The sequence below is a fragment of the Triturus cristatus genome, chromosome 7, assembly GCF_964204655.1.
Source record: "Triturus cristatus chromosome 7, aTriCri1.1, whole genome shotgun sequence".
Classification (NCBI taxonomy): Eukaryota; Metazoa; Chordata; class Amphibia; order Caudata; family Salamandridae; genus Triturus; species Triturus cristatus.
The window spans coordinates 268,768,110-268,794,173 of NC_140590.1; the positions used below are offsets into that span (position 1 = coordinate 268,768,110).

The 26,064-nt window shown below is 42.4% G+C and overlaps 1 protein-coding gene across 1 annotated transcript in view; it reads right to left on the bottom strand.

Annotated features, from left to right (window-relative positions):
* The window catches only part of LOC146809384 (sodium-dependent neutral amino acid transporter B(0)AT2-like), a 90,677-nt gene that overhangs the window by 37,276 nt on the left and 27,337 nt on the right, over window positions 1-26,064 (bottom strand). Inside the window, exons 2-4 of the mRNA XM_085616198.1 lie at window positions 9,396-9,678; window positions 7,221-7,378; window positions 222-348 (exon numbers count right to left, since the gene is read on the bottom strand). Coding sequence (XP_085472324.1) covers window positions 222-348; window positions 7,221-7,378; window positions 9,396-9,585 — 475 coding nt within the window. The 5' untranslated portion in view covers window positions 9,586-9,678. The remainder of the gene's footprint in view (window positions 1-221; window positions 349-7,220; window positions 7,379-9,395; window positions 9,679-26,064) is intronic.

Below are 26,064 nucleotides of genomic sequence, written 5' to 3' on the forward strand. Positions count from 1 at the left end.
TGGAAATCTACTGTGACAACATTCAATAGAGGGCCTCTTTAAAAGCCCCACAATTTCTGCTACCTATTAGGTCCTGAAGTTGGCCCTTTGCACATCAAAACAGAGTAGTAAGCTTTTATCCTCCAGAGAAGAGGATTCAGTCTGCTTGTCGTCACCTTAGAGCCTATGGCTGCGATGTATATGGATATCTACTTGTAAACTTAGCATATCCGGACACTAACCTTTATGAGTCGTGTTGGGCATTTCAGGGCAGTCTTCCCAGGGCAGAGGGTACTGAAAGGAATTAAATAAGTAAAAAAGGCTCCAGCCAATGATGACATTGTAGTAAAGGGCTACGTAGTAGCACACCTAGAGAAAGAAAGAGGGTTTTAGTCAAAAGCTATAGGGCAGGAAAGAATGAAGCCAAGAGACGGAAGAAGCATAGAGAGTGATGGCAGATTCAGGGAGACAAGGGTCCTGCTAGTAGAGATTGAGGGTAGCAGCTAGTAGCTCAGCCCACAGAAAGGTAGACATGAAATGGAGGCAATACCTTTTTGAAGTTCCAAAAATAAATAGTGTTGGGATCACATTCTCCTCCCCATCCCTACCAATACTACTGGAGATAGATCAGACAAAACATGGTAGCACTGCATGATGTATAGGATCATCAATGCCACGTACCACAAAGCGAGAAAATCCAGCTTGGTACGAACCTCAAGTTTAGAACAATGCAAGAGGCCAGACAAAAATTCTTGCATCAGCATAAATCATGGACAGTGACTGATATCGCTGACATTTTAGCATCATCAACCAGTAGGTGCAGCCTACCAATGTCAAACCCCAAAGCAATGTCAGAAGCGAACCATACACAGGTGTCTCTTACACGTACACTAGATTGTATTTGGGTACCGCTACAAACACACAATATGATTCAATAAGAAACCCTTCTATTCCAGTACGCTCCCACGCTAAGTATTGTTTATGTGTTTTAATATGTGTTACATTTTTAGTAGTTATCAATTTTATTTTAATTACATTTTGCGTTTTTTTGTTCCGTAGCGGGTTGTGGGTTTATAGGAGAATAGGGTGGGAAGTAATTTAATTATAATAAATAAATGATTATTATGTATTAATATGTATTTAATTGAGTTTTTATAGTGTTAATTGTGGGAAGTAATTATTCATTCATTATTAATTGGTTGTTAATTATTATTAATTATGTGGTAATTAATTATGGCAATTGTGTACTTTTTTTAGGTGCAGGTTGTGGGGTATATAGGGGTAAAGGGTGGGAAGTAATTTATTTTAAAATAGTTAATAATTAGTTGTTAATTAATAGAAAATTAAATATAGAAACTGTAATTAATTTTAGGTGCAGGTTGTGGCATTTATAGGGGTAGAGGGTATGACTTATTTATGTTTAATTAATATTAATGAATTAATAATTTAATATGAACATTGTGTAATTCATTTTAGGTGTGGGTTGTGGAGTTTATAGGGGTAAAGGGTGGGAAGGAATTTATGTTTAATTAATTAATAATTAGTTGATCATTATTATTAATTGATAATTAATTAGGGTAATTGTTTATTTTTTGTGGGGGGTTTGGTTTTATAGGAGTAAAGGGTGGGGAGTAAATTCATTTTACTTACTCTATAATTTGTTGTTAAATACTATTAGTTTTTTTAACTGAAAATAAATGTTAATTGTGTAATTAATTTTTTTTACAGTTTAATTTTAGCTGTGGGTTGTGGACATAGGGGTAAAGGGTGGGACGGTAATTAGTTTTGATGTGTTTTAATTTATTTTTTAAGTAATAATATTTAAGTGATAATTATGTTAATTATGGAGGTCCTTTTTTATAAATGTAGATGTGGGTTTTAAATTGTGTGGTGTTATAGGGAAGGAAATAAAAATAATTATGTAATAATAATTTCTAATTAAAAATATTTGTTTAAAACAGTTTTTATTTTATTTAATATAATATTTGTAGGCATCTGTCATATGTATTTAACATTATAATATGTTGTTATTTTTCTATATTAAATATATTTGTATTTTATTATTAACATTTATATATTTTTATTTAATTTATTTTTTTCTATTTTGTTGTTGTTGATATTTTGTTTGTTTTTAATTTAGAACTGACTGGAGTGGGAATACTAATTTTTAACCTCCTCAATCCAAAACTTTCCCTACTGTTGCACTGACTGGAGTGGAAATAGTACATTTTAGCCCTCCGCTATCAAACACTTTCCCTGCTGCTGCACTGACTGGAGTGCGAATAGTAATTTTTACCCCTTCGCTATCCAACACTTTCCCTACTGTTGCACTTATTGGAGTGGGAATAGTAATTTTTACCCCTCCGCTATCCAACACTTTCCCTACTGTTGCACTCACTGGAGTGGGAACAGTAATTTCTACCCCTCCACTATCCAACACTTTCCCTACTGTTGTACTGACTGGAGTGGGAAATTCAAGTGTAAAGATTTTTAAATAGCTTAATGTTTTAAGTTCTAATAGAATGTTTTTTTTATAGATTTTATGTTATTGGTATATATGTATATATATATATATATATATATATATTCACTGAAAAAACCATAGGTTTCACACATGTTATAGTTAGCGGAAATTTTACTGATAAAAAACCAGTGAAATTCCCCCGTTATAGTTAGTGCAGGCAACTATAACTCACGCGACCGCAATCTTCTGCTGATGCTAATACTGTATTTAGACACTTATTTGCCCATGTCTTCTTCCATACATTTTTAGCTATACATATATTACAAATATTTTTTTTTCATAAAGACACATATGTCATCAGCAGAAGATTGCGGTCGCGTGAGTTATAGTTGCCTGCACTAACTATAACGGGGGAATTTCACTGGTTTTTTATCAGTAAAATTTCCGCTAACTATAACATGTGTGAAACCTATGGTTTTTTCAGTGAATTTGCAAGGTTTTTTATATGCTAATTCCTAACTATAACGTGTGTGAAACCTATGGTTTTTTCTGTGAATTTGTACGGTTTTTTAAATGCTAAGTTACTTTACGCCATTCGTGGCGTGCGCGCCCACTTAACGCAGTTCGTTCCATGCGCGCACGGTGCGCTTCGCGCACCGTGCGTGCACAGTAAGCACGCGGTGCTTACTGTGCTTACGGTGCTTATAAGCCATGCACAAATGGTGCGCTTCGGGCACCATTTGCACACGGGGTGGAGAGAGTGGGGCTAATTTTTTCTTTGATTATTTTTGTTGAAAATATTGTGGTTTTTTACACCTCTGATAAGCCCTGCACATTTGGTGGCCTACAGCCACCAAAAGCACTGGGGGTGGGGAGAGTGTGGATAGTGTTTTTTTTTTTATATTTATTACCGTACGCGTACGGTAAGCGTAATCGGCGAAATTAGCGAAAAAATAAAAATGGCTTTTTTGGCCTTGGGGGGTCTTGGGGGACTCCCTCATCATGGCTATGTGTGTGTGAGCTGTCAAAACAGCTCCTTTACATGTGTATTGGTTTTAATTAAACAACCTAACTCTCAGTGCGAGAGAGAAAATGGCGGCCGCCGCTTCCTGGTTTCGGCCGATTCGAATGTTTACTAAGATCTAAGAGCCAATCAGAATCGCGCTCGCGCACGCCACCGTACGCGTACGGTAAGCTTACGGTAAGCGTACCGTAAGCTGGCTCAGATATATATATTGATTTAAAGGCTATTTTCTCAGAATCTACTGAACAGATTTACACCAAACCTACAAAAGGCACTTCCTTGACCTAGGGACTACCTCTCTGCCAAATTTCTAGTAATTCTGTTCAGCCGTTCGGGCTGTAGCCCTGTCTAAAGGTCCTATGGAAAAATGCATGGGAAAAACGCGTTTTGGGACCCCCCTTTTATCTCAGCCCCCGCTTGACGAATCCCCCCGAGACTTTCAGGGTAGGAGCGGAGCGTAGCGCCCCACCTATTTTGAGAAATTTGCGAGGATTCGTCGACCGGCGCCAAAGTTATTCAAAATAGAATGTTGCGGATTTCCTATGGAAAAGGGGTCCTAACTATAACTACCTACTGGCGACCGCCAGTAGGTAATGTATGTATGTGTATGTATATATATATATATATATATATATATATATATATATATATATATATATATATATGTTAATTTTTCATATAATTTTAAAATTATAAAAGAAATTAAAATAGTTAATTGTTTTAAATTAAATATATAAATATATTATTAGATATGAATTTTAACTTTTCTTAAATAAGTTTATTTGTTATATTTGTTAAAATGTATATTAAATCTATTTTTTTTAAATTAATTTTATCATTTAATATTTATTATTTTATTCTATATATTTGAAAACGGTATTTTGTACAACTATATTTTTGACATTGTTTTTTTTCTCGATATTTTTGTACTTACCATTATAAATATAGAATGTCGATATTTTTAACATTGATATTTAGAACTCGATATTGAGGTATGGGAATATTTTAGGTGTCGATATTCTGTCAGTGAACCAGGCAAGGGCCAATCTGGACTCAAAAAAGTACAAACTGGTGTCTTCAGGTTTATTGGTTCAAGGATACAGTAGGTAATGGCACCTCTCCAACTAAGGAGCTCATTAGGATGGCGGGCGGACCTAAATCTGTCCACCATCCCCGCAGTGTTGGGACTGGCCGCCAGAAATGCAGCGGTCCCGCACCGCGAATTAGGATGCGACTGCCACCATGGCGGTCGCATTCTGCAATGTAACATTGCGGCGGGTGCTGCTTACAGCAGCACCCGCCGCAATGTTAAAATCACGTCTGGCATTTCACTGCACCACATGGCAGGCACTTGGTGCAGCGAAATGTAGAGGGGTACCATAGGTACCCCACCTCCCCCAGACACAAGGGGGACCCTCAACGGGCCCCCAAAAGCAATCCCCGCCAGCCATTCCATAAAGCTGTTCAGTCCCCACATCCTAATATGGCGGACGGTGCCTGCTAGCCACCGCCACCATATCAGTGCCCCTGCTCCGCCCGGCAGGCAATTGTTACGATTGCCAGCGGCGGACGGACTTTGAGTCCGCCGCGATACCCACCGCCATCCTAATATGGTGGTGGGTAAATCTCATTACGATGGTGGAACGATCACCACCGCCGGACCGGCGATCGTTCCACCATCGTAATGAGCCCCTAAGCTCCCGGCTCAACATCTTTCCAACTTCTGCTCAGTGACACCCTCCAAGTTTGCAACATGGACCAGTGGTGTCATATAGACATATGTCAAAAATGGAACACACACTAATGAACAAGATATAACATGGAGAACATTTCCACCTGTGGGAGATCTATTCTGCTGGTCACGTTGATGACTTTGCATCCTGGGCACCTGGGTTTTAATGAGCTTCACCACTTTACTATATTGTGTGGCTGTTGTTGATTATTTCTTAGAGCAGAGCCTCGGTTCCAGTTTTTGGACCGGCTTAGTAGCAGCCTAAATGTATATGTAAAATGCAATTTGAAATATGTGCCTTTCAAGGGACTTAAGAGAAACGTCTTCAACTGGAGTAAAAAAAAAGGCTGAGAGTGCTGAACATCTCAAAAGAAGTTGTGTGCTACTAAACCATAGTTTACAAGGATGTGAACTGGAAGATTCTGCAGGATGGAAACTGTTAGCTTACTGGATGCCTTTCAGCATGTCGAACGTGAATAGGAGGTAATGAGCGGGGGTCAGCTAAGCTTGGATGAGGCATGGTGCGTGGAAATGGGCAAAAGGACAGTAGCTGGAAAACAAAGATTTTAACCTATTTCTCTTGCTAGAACACACCAAAAGAAATGTACTGAAACATATCTGGGAATACCTAAAGAACCAGCTTTATGCGGTCTGTTTTCTTTGTGACAGCATTTTGAACAGCTTTTGAAAACACTACTTTGGTTTGTGAGGGTCCTACAGAGGGCAAGTGGCTGATTCATATGAAATGGTTTCTTAGACTTTGTCCAGCATAACATCACCTATGCGCAAAAGCTTCTGCCCAGTGCCCACGTTTCAATAACTTAAATAGTGAAAGATTTTGATAATCTAACCTTGGTTATTTGATTAATTAACAAGGTGACAGGTCAGTTTCACATTTTTCCCATCACTGTTAAGTCTCTTGACAAGCCTTGCAAAGAGCCAAGTTGCTAATTATTCCCTGGAGCTACCAGTGTATACCCATGGCACTGCAGAAGCTGGCATCTTTGACGCATCATTGTCAAATTCTATTTTCCACAAGTAAATTAACTTGTCAGCAGTTTCAGGTCACACATAAGAGCTTTCTTACACTTCGATATAATATGCTAAAGCATTTGTGCAATCCAACAATGAATTATTGATGCGTCAGTCGTTGCTAATGCTTCTTTTGTATATTATAACTTAATCAAAGTAAGGTCCGCCAATTGCTTGTCCCCTCCAATTTTTAGTCCGGTCGCTTTCTAAACTTCCAGTGCTAGGTTGTTAATCTGCTTCTGGATGATTCACCCTCTCGGTTCACCCCAAGATGGTGGCATTAACACACACAAATATTAAACTCAGAATCCCAGGGTTATGTTTTACATCCCTTTAAAATATAAACTTGCACAGCAAAATATTGAGAAATGGCCTGTTTGACTGAGTTAAGCACTGCTATTTGAGTTTATTTCTCTCCATGCTTCCTCCATAGATTCCTAGAGCAGTGGGTCATCTATCGCTCTGAAATAAAGCGGTACAACCTAAATGCTGGACATCGGTCTCGTCTTCAATTCAAAGAAAAAAGACATTTAATTTAACAGAGGCTTTCCATCCTAATTGTCATAAGGGTGAGAATTCCTCTGGTATGGTAGCTTAGCTCAAGCCACTGTTGCATATATATTTGTGACTTGCATATTATAGAATTAACTCTCAAAAGGATGGACTAAGAATTTCATCCTTCAGATATCAATAAAACTATTTCCGTTGGATAATATGATCTATTGTTTCAGTGTCATGGGAGTATTCAGTTGAGGGTAAGTGCTATGCAATGAGCCAACATCATTAGAAGTTTTGCTATTCGACTGTTGGAAACACGCCGGTATCACCTGCTGTGGACGGCTCTTTGAACAGCAGATGCCACTTTGTAAATATGGAGTCTTAAAGGCAAACAGGAGATGGTTGGTTTGGGAAGCAAGGCTCACATCTTCTGCCTTCAGCCACAGTACCTTATGACCCAAACTCAGTCAGAAGAGTGACCATGAACTCACCACACAGCTGGCGAAGCCGATGCCAGCCAGGCGGGGACTGAGGTGCTTCCAGACCCCAATGCTGCCCTGCCGAATGCTCTGGCCTGCAGCCAGCTCCAGGAAAAAGAGGGGAATACCGATGATGACAAGCAGCAGGAAGTACAGCAAAAGAAAGGCACCTGCGAACAAGAGGAGAGTGGTTAAGGAAGCAGAAGTTAAATGTAGAACAATCATAACTCATAAAATAGGATTACAGTGATCCTAAAGAAAGAAGAGAGCTCCTTACATAAGCGAGGAGTATCCTTAACATGTGGAGAAGGTACTCCTTTCATGGGGGAGATGCATTCACACGCAGAAGAGTGCCTCTACACTGATGTAAGAGTGCCACTATGAGGATATGAGCTCTAAGACAAGTGAATTGTGCCCCTAGCACAAAGAAGTGGTTCCCGTAGCAGGTGGTTGTTCCCCTGATGCCCAATGTGGGGAATAGTAGCTCTGTATTGGTTCACTCCCTCTGAGCTGTTAAAATGTGTTTTCCCCATGCTCTGTGGTCATGAACAGAGGACATCCGTGTATATCAGTCCTGTCCAAAAGCGGACAAGCCTAGTGGAGGCATCTGGATGAATTACTATAGCTGTACGCAGTGAATAGTGTAGTGTAGAGTGGTGTGCTGTGTGCATGCAAATGGGCTGTTGCCTTTGGCACCCTGCTATTCTATGTAGCCCCAGGCTCCAAGGAGAAAGCTGGACCGGGTCAGTTCCATGTGTGCACCTATCGAGCATGCGACACTGGTCTTATACATGAAATGCGTTTCTGCACACTTCTATGGTGGATAGTATCAGCACACTCTCTTTTCAACAGGTTTCCTTCCTGTTTCTACCTCATACTGGACAACGTGGCTACACCATAGTGGCCTGCCAACCCTACACCTGAAGAGTAGATGTTTACAGGGATCCAGCTTGTTGCTACATGTGTTTGCTGCTCCCAATACTTCCACACAGTACTACGGAGATGCTGTCTAAGATACAGAAGTCAGAGAGAGCAACTTTCGGGAAGGGGGGGTAGAACCCACAGTGGATGGTAGGGAAGGAATGAGTGACCAGTTGAATACGGAGCATAAACGAGTGAGAGGTTAAAGTCTTGCCAGCAAGTGTTTCGGATTTTTTCCATTTTGATTTTTCAGTTTGCCAGAAAGACTAAGGGGGTCATTAGGATGGCAGAAGGACCGACACCGCCGGGCCGGCAGTGGCAGACCTTCCGCCATCACTAGGCGTTTAACCCACCTCCCAATTGGGATGGCAGTGGGTAACGCGGCAGACGCAAAGTCCGTCCGCCTCTTCACCGCCAAAGGCAATCGTACCGATTGCCTGGCGGACGGTGCAGGGCTCCTAAAATGGTGGCAGTGCCTAGCAGGCACCATCCACCAAATTAGGATGTGAGCTGGACAAGGCCTTGGAAAGGCTGGCGGGGATTGGGTTTGGGGGCCTGTTGCGGGCCCCCTTTGTTTGGGGGGGGGGGGTTGCTGCTGCACTGGGGGGGGATACCCATGGTATCCCCCTGAGTTTCCCTGCACTGCTTGGCAGGCACCGCGTGGTGCCTGCCACGCAGTGCAGGGAAATGCAGTGCATGCCAATTCGACATTGCGAACGGTGGTGCACCCAGCAGCACCCTCTGCAATGTTAAGGGCCCGGGATGAGCCCGCCAGTATGGTGGGCGCATCGTAATGTGTGTAGTGGGACCACCGTATTACTGGTGGGCTGTCCCACCACCGCAAAGATGGTGGGCGGACTCCTGTCCGCCCGCCATCGTAATGAGCCCCTAAGTATCTACAGAATATTCTACATTTCTATGTAAAAAATATGCACAGAATGTGCAAACTTGTCCTTCTACACACCTTGCCCAACTCAATTCCACACTCCCAAATGAAACACGATCAAGTTGGGTCAGTCTGGCTCAAAGACTCTTATCATGCTGGGCAGTGGTTCAAAGCCAGCACATAGGAAACTGTCACCAAGTGTTTTGTTACTGTCTCTCTCTCTCAAAGAGCGAAAGTGCTATCTCATGGATGGTGACGTTTCTTTAAGGACTGCAAAAGCAAACTTTGAGAAAGCTTTGAAAAGGCCAGACGGCATCATATCCAGGTAAGGGAGTCAGGAAGACATATTTAATGATATTCTGAAGAAGGGATTTTCCTACCTCCTCCATTCTGATGACAAAGGTACGGAAACCTCCAAACGTTACCAAGGCCCACGGAGAAGCCAACCTGGGCAAGGATGTACTGCAATTTACTGCTCCATGCTGGGCGAATAGGGGTCTCTTCGGGCAGGAGGCCCAGGCTGGACTCACCCACCGTGATGTCGTCAAGCTGCGATTTAGACTTTTCCATCAGTTAATGGTGGCGTGAGAAGCTGGTCACTTGTGCTTCAAAGCCAGTCATTGAAGGAAGACATGCACATTTTAAAGCCAGGAAATGGAAAGCCTGGAAAGAAGAAGTGAAAAATGTTTAAAGAATTGGGAGTGCAACCACATACTGACTATCAAAAGAGAACATTCAAGGGGAGCAGAAGGAAAGGAGAGGAACGTTTTAGGAACCTGATAAATACAAAACCACTTCAGTGGTATGGTGAGTGAAAAACCTTTTACACATTTCCCATGGCAATTAAAACAAAGCTATCTGTATGATCCCTTGACGATGCCAGCTTTTGAGGTATGACACTGACTCTTCCAGAACCAAAGCAAACAAGCAAAAAGTAGACTGATGGATCTTCCAAGCTTAAGGTGCTGTGTGGTGCAATACATGAATATTCTGGCCCTGATTTAGAGTTTGCCGGACTGGTTACTACATCTCTAACGTGACGGATATCCCGCCTGCCATATTAAAAGTGCATTATATCCAACGGCACGTTTATGACAGAGTAACATGTCCGCCAAACTCTACATCAGGCCCTCTATATCATCAAAATTGTTGAACACTTGCATGTGGCCATTAGATCAGGTTATTTAATCACACCAGCTTCAATCACAAATCGACTCTGATAAAATCACAATGTTCCTCAACCATAAATATTTTGTGGATTTGAATGGATGCTTCCAAATATGAAATGATGCAGGACTACAGTTAAAAAAAATGTAAAGGAATTTGCCTGGCAGAGCACCCTGGCCCGCTCTCACTACTCTGAACATAAAAAGCAAAAAACCTTAAGTGACTAGAGCACTGATAATGGCAGGTTTTGATTATCACAACATACATGTTATGGTAAGGTATTTGTAGAGCGCACGGCTGCCCCAGCAACGGGGCGTCCCAGCACTGAGATGAACACCGAGTGAGACGACAGAACAGAGGAGAGATTAGTATTGGGTGAATAGCCATGTCTTCACCAGCATTCTGAAGGTAAGGTGGTCAGGTGTGCTGCGGATGTTGATGGGAAGGGAGTCCCAGAGGGCGGGAGCCAACAACCTAAAAGAACGCCCACCTGCTTTGGCCCTGTGTATCTGAGGAACTCTGGCCAGGAGCAAATCTGCCTAGCGCAGCGTGCGTGTGGGAGCATAGTAGGAGCAAAAATCACTCAAGATTCTGGGGCCGATGCCCCCCAAGATTCTGTGGGTGATGCACAGCGTTTTGAAGAGCACTCTGTTCGAGAGGGAGCCAGTGAAGTCGACAGAGTAGGCTGGAGATATGACAGTGTTTAGGGAGGGCAAAGATAGCGTTAGCAGCAGCATTCTGAACACGCTGCAGCCTTTTAACAACAGATTTGTTGGCTCCCAAGAGAAGCACGATGCAGTAATCTAGTCTAGCAAGGACAGAAGATTGGATGATCAGTTGACGAGTCTTGGAGTCAAAGAGACCAAGTATAGGTTTGAGGCCCCGCAACAGTCCAAAACATTTCCCTACCACTGATTTGGCATGGGTCTCAAAAGTGAGATCGCTGTCCATCATTATGCCAAGGTTTTTCACCACCGGTATGGGGGGAGCTCCGAAAGCAGGAGGCCACCATTCATTTCCCCAAAGATGGTGATCTCAGCCTACTAGAAGAATCTCGCATTTGGACGAATTGAGCTGCAAGTAGTTAGCAGCCATCCACTCCAAGATTGCCAGATCCTGTCTAAAATTCACCATATCCTGGCTGGGGTTGTTGGAGAAGGCAAACACCAGCTTGGTGTCATCAGCGTATGACACAAGGGAGATGCCACGAGTTTTGGCCAGCAGAACCAGCGCCCTCACATACATATGTGCAAAGGACTCCCAAAACACAGGCAACGACTGTGAATGTAAAATCAAGCGGTCAGGTTTGCCCTTGTATCTAAAAAGATGCAATAACCCAATACAATGTTACCTCGCCCCTCCCCCCAAAAGCTCCTCCATAAGAAAAGACCTACGTAAACCAGAGGCAAAAAGCTCCCCCATAAGTAAAGGCCTACGTAAACTAGAGGCACCTAACAAATATGGTTCGCCAATCAGCGAGAGCATTACACAATAAACAAAGTTCAAGCATCAATAGCACATGGGCAAGTGTCTCAAGAGTTCTAGGTCCCAGTTGATGGAATGTGAAGTCCAACATAGCAAAGATATGCCTTGCAGTTGGCTATTGCGTCACTTCCAACAGGACTTGCCAACAAGGCACATCATATGCAAACATAGAGCAAAATATATTTGACACAATGCTCCACATACATTCAGGAGATAACAGATATGTAATACAGTGTGCTATCAACGGGTTTCCTGCAGATTGAATCATCAAGATAAGGTTCCCCAAACTCTTAACAAAGAGTGCATCAAACACAACTGGAATAAACTAAACAGTTGGCTATTTTAGATGAAAGTACTATAACGTCAGATAAGCAATTCTAGGTGCATATTGTCTTTATAATCATTCGGCCATGTGCAGAAGCAATGGGTAAAGCCCTCTGACCTCTTTTCTTTGAAATGCAGATATTCCTGTTACGAATTAAACCAGTGACTGACCTCATGCTCACCAAGACGCACCCCACAATCTTATGCATTTACCAAAGCAATGTAAGCATACCACAGGAATTCTCCAACCTCTGGTCTGAGATAGCAATGCTGGAAAGATAGAGATTGCACTCCAAAACTGATAAAAACACTGGCATGTTGGGTGCTCCATTGTAGACAATGGAGTATATTCAGATAATAATGATTGGTACAGACCTTTTGCTCTAACATTCCAATATTTGCCTCGCTGTTTCTCCTTTTTTAATTTAGAACAATCTACCCTCAGTAGGTGGAATGTCCTAATAGCCTTGTATCACTTCTGCCTCGGGCTATACCACTTGTTAAAGACCCCCTCTCCCTCGATATATAGCAAAGTTTCCAGATTCAGGGCCTTCAACAACTGGGATAGATCTCTTCAGCAGACTTTAAGGCTATTGTGAGAGCCTACCCACAAGCTCTTCAAAAAGGTTCTAAAAAACAGAACTACTCACATAAACTTTCAACTAAAGGATACTAGCACAACCTCACCTATTCCCTCAACAGGGTTATTCCACTCCTTTGATAGGCAAATTAGAGCCACCTCCGAGATCCAACCACACTCAACAGATACTAACCTCAACACTAATCCAACAAGCAGTAGCCAATTAAGAGACAGGAAATGGAAACAAACTGCACCCATGCCCTACCCCAATTCCGTAACCAAGCATCAAGCAGAAATTAACATATTGAAAGATCTAGGGTGTAACCTAGGTCAGGACTTTAAATGCCCCCTACCTGTGCAAACTGAACAGGATATATGCGGTGAATGCTCTGAAGCAGTCACAAGGAGACATCCCAGCACTATATAAAAATGCAGTCATCTCTTCTTTGGCCCACTTTTGCCTCCCTTTCACCTTATCCCTCTCCAATCTTTCCTGCACCATCCCTCCTAACCATGCTCACTCAACCTCATTACAAGGGTTATCTCTGGGAGCAGATATTTCTGTATTGCGTGCAAGTGTAAGAATGTGGCTCCTCTTCCAATCTAGAAGATCGGGACAATCGATTTATTATGTCTTTAGCCTCCACCACCTCTTGGCACAGATAGGTTTTACCATACCAAATCACATTTAACTGTGTTGGTTAATCCAAAAAACACCAGTGCACATAGTTCCTGCTTTGCTGTAACACACTGGCGTAGTACCCTCCACCTAAGCTTAACTGTTGAGTAGCAAAAATCAGCCTCGCAAAGAATTTAACGTTTTCAAACATAATTGGAGACGGAGGCTTAGCCCTAGCATAGATTTACTGGTGTAAAATAAAATTACCAACATAAATCAGAATGAGGCATGGATATTTCGGTCTTCCTCTCTGTGTATATTTTCTCAGAAGCAGAAATCTATGAGCCTGCTGAAAAATAAAAATGTAATATTTATTTTTTTATCAGTTTTATATAGCACTAGCTAGACCCGAAGTTATCAGAGCGCTTTACATAAAAATGAAAAACAGAATAACATAGCTTTACATATGATGCTTGACACTTGGATTCAAGAGCAAGCATAAATAGAGACTAAGAGAATCATTAGGCAAAAAGGGTGGTTACAATATGCGGAACAGTTAGAAGAGCATAAGTTAAAGAAGTAAATGACATATTTGACAGCTAAAACAATTAAACAACCGTCTATCACAAAGGGTCGAGCCATAGAGAGAGAGAGCTATTGGAACATAGTTCAGTTGGAGTGCGTGTTAAAGTATTTGTTGAGGAGAAGTAATTTCAGGGTCCTTTTGAAGCAGGAGAAGGAGGGGATGCATCGGAGATCTCTAGGGAGTGAGTTCCATATCCTGGGTGTATTTCCAGAAAAAGAGCGAGTCTGTGTGGATTACCTTTTCAGTTTGGGAGGTATGAGAAGAAGTTCTGGTTCTTCCTGCTTTTGTAAGTTTTTTGTCTAGATAGTTGGGAGTATGTGTGTGAAGGGCTTTGTGGGTGATGCAGACAATCTTGTAAATACATCTTCCTTCGATGGGAAGCCAGTTGAGGATCTTGATGGCTGGTGTGATGTGTTCAAGCCGCTTAACACCCGTTTTGAGCCAGGCTGCCATGTTTAGAACTAATATGGGGAGGGGTGGGGGGTGGAATTTTGGTGGGCATCCCTGTGAAGATGGCGTTCCCATACTCCAGTTTAGAGAGGACTAGAGATTGTACTACCGTGTTGAAATCATCGGGGGGAATGAATGGTTTAATTTTCTCGTCACATTCTTAAGGGAGTTTACACTTTAAATGTATGTGCCAGCCAAAGATCAACCTTTCTCACACATACCCAATAATCAAACATGTTTCACTGTTTTTAAAACTGTTCAGTTATGAGGCTAGTGGGAGAGAAGAGAAGGGCTTCCTCAATGAGTCTGGGGCAATACTAATTGGTAAGGATAACGTATTCTTCAGAACTCCAATGTAAAAGAGAGAGAAGGGTGTGTGTGTGGTGTGTGTGTGTATAAAATGCATTCCAATATGGCTGTCGTGCATAAGTACTATCCATGGGCATCATGAAATACTTTTTCATATGGCTTAAGAAATACCACTCCAATATGGTCGTGCTGTAGGGGAGAGACAGCCCTGGCACAGCTGATAGGTCTGAACCCCGTATCTCAAGCAGGAGGCAGGGCTTTGTCACAGATCATCTCTTCATCCCACAACTAGTCTGTTTTTCCTCTGGTCCTAGGTTTGCTGACAAAGTTGGTGTGACCAGCCCAGAAGAGAAACATCCAGACTATTCCATGAGGACATGACTGCAGGACAAGTCAGAGCCCAGCAGAACTGGAGAAGACACCCAGCCTAGGAACCATGAGGGGCAGGGGGGAAGCTCATCAGACTAGGACTAAGGAACAGAGACAAAAGACTTGCATGACAAAAATATTTTTTCAATAGTGCTTCATATCACACTTCTGCCATAACTAAAAAGAAAAAGGTAAAAACACAGCTGTTATTACTACCCATTGTAAAGAAGCTCAAGGAACCGATCTTGAAAGGATGAAAGGCTGAGTTGGTATAGATGAAACTGAAATTCATGACCTGCCGTTCAAATAAGAAGGCGATTTGCAGGCACTTAACTCACTGGGCCTTCTTGCTTGGAAGTCCAAGTCCGCCCAGACAAGCGACTGTGCCTTTCTAGTTTATAGCCCTGTTGTCTTCACCAAAACGATTCCCAGCACATGGTCCTAAGTGAAACTAGTGGGGAGTGATGGGTCGATACACTGAGCATAAAATTCAACCAGGTCCTCCCTGCTATTGAGCGACTCCCATTGACTTCTGGGGCACCTTTATCATCCTTTTTGAGCCTAAAATGAAGGCCACAACTCCACCCGTATCTTCCCCACGCCCATGCAAAAGCCTTGCGCTGCCTTCCATTGTGTAGGACCATTTGCGCTGAACTCAGGATTGTTTGAACCTGTGTTCTGAGTGATAGCATTTAGTAGATTCTGGTGTATACTTTTTGGTGTCTTGGAATCCAGTTAGTGCCAACTTGTCCTTGGGTGCCATTACATCTGTTAAACGTGACCACATTCTGTCATTTGACAGAGGTCTATGATGTTTGCAGACATCTTACATGATACCCACAGTTACTATCCTGTTTTCAGCACCAGTGACATCATGAACGAAGATGGCAACTCTTGAAAAATCTGGTAGACCACCAAGAACCAGATGCTAACTGGCTCTGGTTTAATGGGTAAATCCTTGTGAATCCTTTTGCAGAACTTCTTTAACACCACGAGGACCCCTGGTTCGGGATGAGCCTACTTTCCAGTGTGGGTGGTAAGTTTTGGCTTTTGGTGCTCGAGAACACCTTAGCAGCCACACTAGTAGTTCGTATTTTGTTGCTTTGATCCCCTCACAATGCATGCAAACGAGGGGAAAGGTCAGATGTGCAGAAATACATGGTTGGCCTTCGCTACACTGACTGAGGCTCCCCTTTTTTAAACGTTTTGCCTTACACACCCTGACATCCCTGAAAGCTTCCAAAGCATCAGCCAGAGGATGGCACTCTTTCATGGACTCTTATGTTAAATACATATAGGGATTATTTTCCAAGCACTATAAAATTGTTTGAGGTTCTATCCCTTGGCACCAGAAGGAAATATAATGTTAAAACATTGTGGTTTATGTTATGCCTAGCAATGCTTGTTTAGGTGGGGCGAATGTTCTGTATGTTGTCATAGTATTCTGATGTCAGGGGGTTCTGTAAAGGACAGTTGGGACCTCGAAGGCACTGGGTGTGTGGAGCGGTGGCTCGTTGAACCTACAATAAAACTTGTATTTTTTTTAACAAGTCTTTGGTCAATCCTATAATTCTAATAGGGTACAACATATTTTTGGCGACGAGGATGGGATCCGGTGTTGTGACACACGATAAACAGCGTTTGGGGAAGAGGTAACGACTTGCTGCAGGGCTGCGGTGTTACAGGTCGAACGAGTCAGAATTGTGCATCCGAAGTGCAGTCGCGAAGAACAAACGCTGTGGAAGGGTCGTGAAGTCCGACAAGAAATGGCACTGTTCCCAAGGTTTGGTGGAGTTTTAACACTTCGTGGGACATTTGTGCGGAAAGTAAGGACAACCGAGGTGGTAGCTCCTGTTCTGGCTACTTCGAGCAAAGAAAGAGTAAGGAGTACCTGTTCGTGAAGAGTTGACGCAGATCGGGCAGTCCGGGAGCTGTGCGGTGTCAGAGGTTGTTTCCCCGGCGAGCGCAGAGGAGGAGTGATGACGTACTAGAATTGTGCGTAACGTATAGTTGGGAGAAGCTTGGTGGGGCAACAGCCTATTACGTGTGAAGACGTTTCTGCAGCGGCGTAGAAACCTGGAGCGTCAACACGTCAGTTTCGTATGAGGAAGTCAAAGCTTCTGTGAGGTGCCGAGCCTGGATTTTTTATTTTTTATTTTACAACACGCTACGAGCGGATCATCCGTCTGGGAGTATCGGCTGGTGACAGTGGGTGTCGTGCCTTCAAGGTGTTTGAAGGTGAAAAGACTATGGTATATTTTTTGTTTTTGTTCGTTTTTCACGGCGATTTGATCCATCGAGGGAATTCTTTTTCTGAACTGTGTTTTGGACTATTGATAAGACTACTAGGTCGTCTTAACTGTTGAGCTGTATTCGGTGGGGGGACAGAGTAACTTTGTGACATTCAAGTTTGTTTTTTTGGAGGGTTGGTATTTTTAGTCTTGTGCACTACGGTTACGGGGAGTAGTGTTGGGGTGATTTATCAAGTTTGTCATAACTTGTATTGTAACAGAGAAAATTTGTGGCTTGCAGTATGCAAGCTGTAAATCCGCCTCCCCCGTTCCTAGAAAGTCCTGGAGCACCACCAATACAGTGGAGGCAATGGTTTGACGCGTTTGAGACTTATGTGGGGGCCATTGGAGCTTTGCGTTATAGAGCGGAAAGGAAAAAGTTTCTGCTCTTAAATTCACTAGGTTTTGAGGGAAGAGAAGTTTACAAACATCTTCCTGTGTTGGTATTAGCTGAAGGCGAGGTCTTTGATGAATATCAAGAAGCAGTGAAGAAGCTAATTATTAAGTTTGACGTTCAGCCAAGTCTGGTTGTGTTAAGACACAAATTCTTTAAAAGAGCACAAGTGCAAGGAGAAAACGTAGATACCTATTTGAGTGCGTTGAGAAAGTTGTGTGCGGAGTGTGATTTTGGAGAATACAGAGACCAGTTGGTTAGAGATCAATTCATCGCGCATTGTGCATATAAACAGATACAACAAAAATTGCTCACTATGGGGAACCCTAGTCTGGAGGAAATTATAAAAGTGGCAAAAAGTTTGGAGTTGGCACAAAACTCTATCAAGGAGTTAAATAGTGGGTCGGTTACAAAAGATACGGTTAATGCGGTTGCAACCACTAGTGTTGTGGGAAACATGATTAGAAAAGATAAAAATCAAATGAAGGGACCTTTCAAGAAAACTAATATGTGTTACCGTTGTGGGTATGCTCCGCATGGCAAGGACAATAGATTTTGTCCTGGGAGAAATGCTAAATGTCATAAGTGTGGCAGATTGGGACATCTGGCTAAGGTGTGTCAATCAAATTTTCTAAAAAATGAGAAAGTGAATAGTGTTGGCAAAGATGAGAGTTTGAGTGAGAATGATTTAGTCCAAGAGTTTCATGATATGATTGTGACTGTAACTGATGAGAGCATTGTTTCTGGGGATCCTGCAGATTGTGTTGATCCATATGAGGAAATAAAAGTGGGTGATGTGACTTTGAAGTTGTTGGTGGATTCGGGGGCACGTATCACTATGATTACTCATGATTTGTTTAAGAAGTCATGGGGTGACAGACCTTTGTTTCCACCAGATAGAGCACCTGTCTCCTACGAAAGGACGCAAGATAGATTTAGAGGGATTTATAGAAGATGTGCTGGAGTTTAAGGGGCGCAAGATTCAAGGTAAAATCTATGTCGCTGTGCGTGGTCTAAACATCCTGGGGTGGTTTCACCAAGGTTTGTTTGGCATGGTATTGAGACCAGGGACGAGTGAACAGGTGTTGGTTGTGCAAGATTTTTTGGGTTCTGACAAGTTGGAAAGTGAATTCCCTGGTGTATTTTCTGATTCTTTGGGAAAAATTAAAGGTTTCAGACATAAAATTAAGATTAAGGATGATGCCATTCCAGTTAAGCACAAGGTGAGGTCAGTACCTTTTAGTCTTAGAGCTGATCTTAAGGCAGAGTTGGACAGACTGGAAAAATCTGGCATAATAGAGCCGATAGAATCTAGCTTATGGCTTAGTCCATTGGTGGTCGCACGTAAACGCAATGGCGAGATTCGTTTATGTGTAGATTTGAGGAGCCTCAACAAGGAAATTTGGGTGGATGCACATCCTCTACCTAAAATTGGGGATTTATTAGAGGAACTGAGAGGAGCTGAATGGTTCTCGAAAATTGACTTAGCGTCGGCTTACCATCAGGTGTTGTTGGATATGGACTCTCGACATTACACAGCTTTTAATTCACCTTTTGGGTCATTTCAATTTTGTAGAATGCCTTTTGGGTTAGCTTCTGCAGCGTCTGTCTTCCAGAGGGTTATGCAGTCTGTGTTGAAAGAGGTGAAAGGGGTGGTGATCTTTCAAGATGATGTATTAATTTTCAGCAAGCATTTGGATGAACATGACAAGGTCCTTAGATCTGTTTTAAGCATTTTTGAAGAAAAAAGGATTGTGGTTAAGAAAAGCAAATGTGAATTCTGGAAGAAGGAGATAGAGTTTTTAGGACACTTGGTCTCTGGTGTGGGTGTGAGTCCGAGGCCTGGGTTGGTTAAAGCTGTTGTGGAGTGTCCTTGTCCCAAGAATAAGGACGAGCTGCGTTCATTCTTGGGTTTATGTGAATTCTATTCGCGCTTCATCCCAGGGTATGCCAGTAAAATGAAAGCGCTTTCCAATATGTTGAGATCTAATGTCATGTTTGTGTGGGATGAGTTGTGTCAAGAAACTTTCAAGTTTGTCAAGGCTGAAATGACGAATGCGAAGTCTTTGAGGGCATACGATCCAATGATACCTTGTATTATTAAGGTGGATGCCAGCAACTATGGTTTGGGGGCAGTCCTTACGCAAGTTGTGGGTAATGAGGAGGTCACCAGCAGTTATGCGTCCAGGCTTTTAAGAGATGCTGAGGTCAATTATTCCGTGATTGAGAAGGAACTATTAGCATGCTTTTGGGCGTGTGAGAAGTTTAGAACGTATGTATGGGGCAGGAAATTCCAGATTCACACTGACCATAAACCGTTGGTTTATATTTTAGGGGGTGAGCGTGTAAAATATGCAACTCCCAGAATTGCGCGATTGACTACAAAGTTGATACAGTATAATTTTGTCACAAAACATATACCTGGAAAACAGAATGTCAGGGCTGATATGTTGTCTAGACTGCCTTTGAGTGATGATGACCCGTTAGATTTGGAGGAGGACAAAGAGGATTGTTTTATTGCGGTGGTAGATGCGGTGGATAACAAGGCTTGTAGTGAGATGGAATGGAATGTGGCAGTGAAAGCTGATCAGTGTCTGGACAGGGTGAAAGAATTCATTGTAAAGGGATGGCCACGAGAAAAATGTATAAGTCAGGAAATTCAACCCTTTTGGAAAATTTCTGAGGAGCTGTCTATTGAAGATGGTGTGATTATGAGGGATGGCAGGTGTGTACCTCCTTCTGGTATTCGTTGCAAGCTTATTGATTGTGCGCATGATGGCCATCTGGGGGCAACCATGACGAAAAGGCGCCTTAGATTGCATTATTGGTGGCCTTCTATGGATAAAGATATTGAAGAAAGTGTGAAACTGTGTGGTGTATGTAGTGGTGCGGAAAAGAAGCTGAGAGTTGTTACGCCTCCACTTCAACCTATTGATTATCCCATGAGACCGTGGTCGAAAGTGGGTATAGATCTAGTTGGTCCTTTCAACTTTCTTCCGTACAATCTTCGTTTTGCCTTCGTGTTAATGGATTTCCATAGTAAATGGCCGGAGGTAAAGTTTTGTGCTGCTCCCACTGCTAACAATGCTATTTTGTTCCTCAAAGAAATATTCATGAGAGAAGGTTTTCCGGAAGTCATTGTGTCTGACAATGGTGTGCAATTTGTAAGTCAGGACATGGAAGATTTTCTGAAGGAGTCGGGAGTGAAACATTTAAAGAGTTCAGTTGGGCATCCACAGACCAATGGATTGGTGGAGAGAATGAACAGGGTTGTGGGCGATTGTATCAAATGGGCTAAACAAAATTGTCTTGATATTGAAGGTGCGGTTAGATCTATGTTGTGGTTCTATCGCACGACACCTCATTCTCTTACCAAAATTGCTCCTTTTGTGTCTTTAAAAGGGAGAATTCCTACTTCTGTGTTGTATCCTGCTTGGTTGTTGAGGACTGTGGCTAACAAGGTGTCCTCTAATATTGATAAGGATGCCTTGGAGTTACGAGTGAAGGATGCTCAGAAGAAGATGGCTGACAGATATAATATAAAAAATTCTGTCAAATTGGTTGGGCTTAGTCCTGGGGATCTGGTTCGTATTAAAAGCACGAGGTTTGTCAGTAAAGGTGGAAAGAATTTTGGTGAACCTGTTTGTGTGGAAAGAGTGTGTGGAGGTGCGGTTATGGTCAAAGGGGGTCACTGGTGGAACTTGAGCAAAGTTGTCAAGGTTCAATCCGCAGAGGACGCATCTCCTTCAATAGTTCATAGTTCTAGAAAGTTGGTGGATGCTGGTTCCTATGGTTTGTCTACCGTGCCACGGTGTGATTCTGGTGAAAGCAATATGTTATGTTATGGGCCAAGAAGGTCCACACGTGTTAAGCAACTGCCGTGGAAACTGCGGTGATGGGAACAATTATTTGTGTAATGGTTAACTGTTCATTTGTACGGTATTACTGTTGCTTCTTGAACTTTTATAATGGTGAATTGTTTTTTTGTTTTTATTTTACTTATGTAGTATTTTATAGGTTTCTTCATGTTTTGGATATGTTATTGTGTATTTTTGTGTTATTTTTTTTATTTGCTTAGGAAACTATGTTTTGTTTCTTGTTTATTTCAAAAAGAGGTAATATGTTATGCCTAGCAATGCTTGTTTAGGTGGGGCGAATGTTCTGTATGTTGTCATAGTATTCTGATGTCAGGGGGTTCTGTAAAGGACAGTTGGGACCTCGAAGGCACTGGGTGTGTGGAGCGGTGGCTCGTTGAACCTACAATAAAACTTGTATTTTTTTAACAAGTCTTTGGTCAATCCTATAATTCTAATAGGGTACAACAGTTTGCTTTAAAGAAAATCATTTTAATAGTCCTATGTACCTCTATGGTAAAAATAGCTGTATTATTGTTAGCTTACACTGAGCACATTTTTGTTTATCATTGTATTGATACTATACTATTAAGTACCTGAGTTTCACAAGTGCCACCACCTTCAGAAAGCTTGGACTGCTTGATAATGTCACACGTGGGGAGTCAAGTATGGAATCAGATTAGCTAAGACCCTACAGCACTAGCGGAAAACATTAGTGCCCATCAAGACCATCTCACAGTAGCTATGAGCTGCCCAGGATCTGAAGTAAAGGCCTGACAGTGGAAAATTAGGAAAAATCTGTTTAGTCATTTGTGAAAACATAAGGGTGAGACTTCTATGAGTACAGTTTCTCATGACTAGCAGACGAGGAAGAATTCTCTAGAACGTCACTGTAACTGACAGGTTTGTACATTACTGACTAGGCTTGAGTCACACACTGCACATTAAACGTATAGCAGACCTACTGGGAAGTATTGGCACTATTTCAGTAAAGCTACGACAGCCCTGCTGAGTGTTGCTGGTACCGTCTGGTGAAACTCGCATGGCAACTCTGCTGAGATGCGGCTGTACTGGCCTATTATGTGTATCCAAACCCTACTGACCAGATCCAGTGCTGCCCCATTAACAGTATGGAAGCTCTGCTGAAAAGTGGCTCTACTGTCCTATATTGGGTATCCAAACCCTAATGACGTGAGCCAGTGCTGCCCCATTAACAGTATGGAAGCTCTGCTGAAAAAAGTGGCTCTACTGGCCTATTATGGGTATCCAAACCCTAACGACGTGAGCCTGTACTGCCCCATTTACACTATGGAAGCTCTGCTGAAAAAAGTGGCTGCACTGGCCTATTATGGGTATCCAAACCCGAACGACGTGAACCGGTTCTGCCCCATTAACAGTATGGAAGCTCTGCTAAAAAGTGGCTGCACTGGCCTATTATGGGTATCCAAGCCCTATGGACCCAAAATGGTACTGCTCCATTAACAGTGTGGCAGCTCTGCTGAAAAGTGGCTGTACTGGCCTATTATGGGTATCCAAGCCCTACTGACCCGAGCCAGTATTGCCCCATTAACACTATGACAGCCTTGCTGAGAAGTGGCTGTTCTGGCGTATTATGGGTATCCAAATATACTGATCCGAGCATGTACTGCCCCATTTACAAGTTGGCAGCTCTGCTGAGACGTGGCTGTTCTGGCCTATTATGGGTATCCAAACACTACTGACCCGAGCCGGTACTGCCCCATTAACAGTATGGCAGCTCTACCGAGAAGTGGCTGTTCTGGCCTATTATGGGTATCCAAACCCTACTGACCCGAGCCAATACTGCCCGATTAACAGTATGGCAGCTCTGCTGAGAAGTAGCTGTACTGGCCTATTATGGGTATCCAAGCCCTACTGACCTGAGGGTACTGCCATAGTATGGCAGCTCTGCTCAAAAGCACAGAAGATGCTACTTGATTAAAAGTCTAGCATGTCTTTTAAGAACAGCTGTACAGTTCTATCGGGAGTAAATCAGCCTTAATAAAGGTGTTACTATAGACTATACTATAAAAAATATAGCAACCCTGCTGAAAAAGGGTTGGTACAGTCCCATGGAAAATAACAACTTTGATTAGAAACAAGACAATTCAAGCTTAATCCCAATCTTCGTCATCTCCAGAGGACAAAGTCTAGCTACACATACCTTACATATATTGGTACATCTGTACTTTATAAGTTTTTACTATTTTGTCCGTAACTATTAGTACTACAAAAAATGAAGAATTTAGATACAACAATAGACCTCCTTCCTCTCACACCAAGGCCCTTCAGTGTACAACTGTCTGAGTAAACCTTCGTCTAGGAGTTAACACACAGCTCTACTCAAACAAGTCTCTTAACTGCAAGCATGCTGTTTTCACTGGTCAATTTCTGTGTAAAAATAGCCAATTATTGTGCAGCTGATGAACGTGAGCACTTAACAGACGTGTATAATACTGCATACGCAAAAGCAATTAAAATTGAAGAAAGGTTCCAGTGAACGCCTTTTCCACGAATAAACGGAGTCTAACAAAGAATTTCTCATGGAATTTGCTCCATTGACGAGGTACATACTTTAACTCCCACTGACCACAGAAAAAAGCCCAGGTGCTCAAGTTAAAATGCAGGGAGTGGCTTTCCTTATGGCTATTGTGAAAAGCTGTCAGCTTGACTGAATGTTAGTCCTAATCAACTCCCTCCTCATTGTGGCCTGGGGACAACGTGTCTAAGGTTTCTTCTTCTCAGATCTGCGCACATGACCTTCACAAGACACCCTGCTCCTGTAACTAAGAAAGGTGTAACCTTAGAAAGGTGAGACGTGGTGGCTTTGCCAATGCTTGCTTTAAACCTACTGCCTGCATATGGTTTTGCGGTCTTGTTTACAGCCACGGGGATCCTGTGCTGCACAGTTCCTTGTACCCTACCGACAGGGCACGATGTGGAGATCATGTGACCAGCCATCCCGAAGAAGAACCCTAGAGTTCCGATATATCAACTTGGTGTGGTGTCGAGGTCATATATGCTCAGCCATTAGGAGGGCTAAATCTGGCTTCTCGTTTCCTCGACCCTTTAGGTGCTGAATATCTAGTAGAGGTCATGTGGGTGCATTTCTGAAGGTGAAGGAACCTTACATTTCAGTGCATGAGGACTATTTTTACTCCTGTGTCTCTTTTTTACTGCTGCTCATTCAGCCACTCACTCCCTTCTCTCTTCACATTTCCCACCCTACACTTTTTGTTTTACTTTATGAAAAAAATACATCCCAAAATGTTTTTTGTCATGAAGTAAATTAAAAGGCATTCCACAGTGGTCGTCCGTTTGCTCACGCAAGGTTGCTGTATCAGCCGCCATCTTGAAAATTCTTTTGTTACAGTATAACTAAAATACCATTACAAGAGAATGCACAAGAAGACAATGCATTAACCAAGAAGATCCAGAGGACCACAAGGCAACAATGTAAGTCAGCAGAAAATACACAACCTTCTTGTGCTTGCTGTGATAAGAAGGAGCCATCCACTAATTACACACAATTTTAGGAGCTGTAGCACAATGTTAAACACAGGCTTCGGCAAGTCACAAGTTTCTTTTGCAGACTTTTACTAGCGATGTAGAGAAACTGGAAAGAGGTGGCCAGACTGTAAACGTTATACCTATCTAAGACACAGAGAGCTAAAAGAGTCCAGACAGGGCAATACATATCAATTAGGAAACAAGCAGCACTTAAGTCAGAACATCTGCAATATTCTATGCCTAAAACGGTGTATCCTGACAAAGGCAACATATCAAGATGTTACAAGTGAAGTTTCCACGCAATGCATTAAGCAGTCAAACCATCTACAAATACTAATCCTTTACTGGTGTCAGTCTTCCTGCTGTCTTCTGAGAGTGATACAAACACCCAGGTATGGTTTTGTGTACAGTAAACCAAAATATGTTGCTCTCTAGGACTCATAGTCTTCCAAGACTCTCTCCCATAGTGCCCTTACTATGCTGCCCACCATTTGTACTTGTAGTCATCCAGCGGCCTTTCAACACTGTTACCCACCAGAAGTAGCCCTCGCAAGGAAGTAGTCAGAAAATTAAAATACGCCCATACACTTGAAGCATACCTCTAATCACACCAAGCATGCAAAGCGGGCAAATATGACCCTTCTTAGAAGAGTTCTTTTCCCCCTTTCACCATCCTTCCTTCTATTTATACATCCTTCCATCTATTCATCCGTTCACCTTTCCATCCACCCAACAGCTTACCCGTGCTTTTGAACATCCATACAACCAAGCATCCGCTCATATCTTTCCCTTTAGAGTCTTGCCATCAATATATTCATGTATTATATCCACCCGTTTACTCTTCTCCATCTTACTCTTGTCCATTCTTCCATCCATTCACTCTTTCAACCTGTTGATTCGTGTTCCCTTTTGTCCAACCTCTCACCTTCCCATCTAGCTATGTTTTTACCCTCCTATTCATTTATTCACCATTCCAACCTACATTTCACCTTTCTTTCCTTTCTTGCTGCCACCGTTCCTTACTCCTGTTCTTGCTTTCCCATTCTATCTGGTCATCTATTTTCGTTCTTACTTTGCTCACTCGTACAAATTT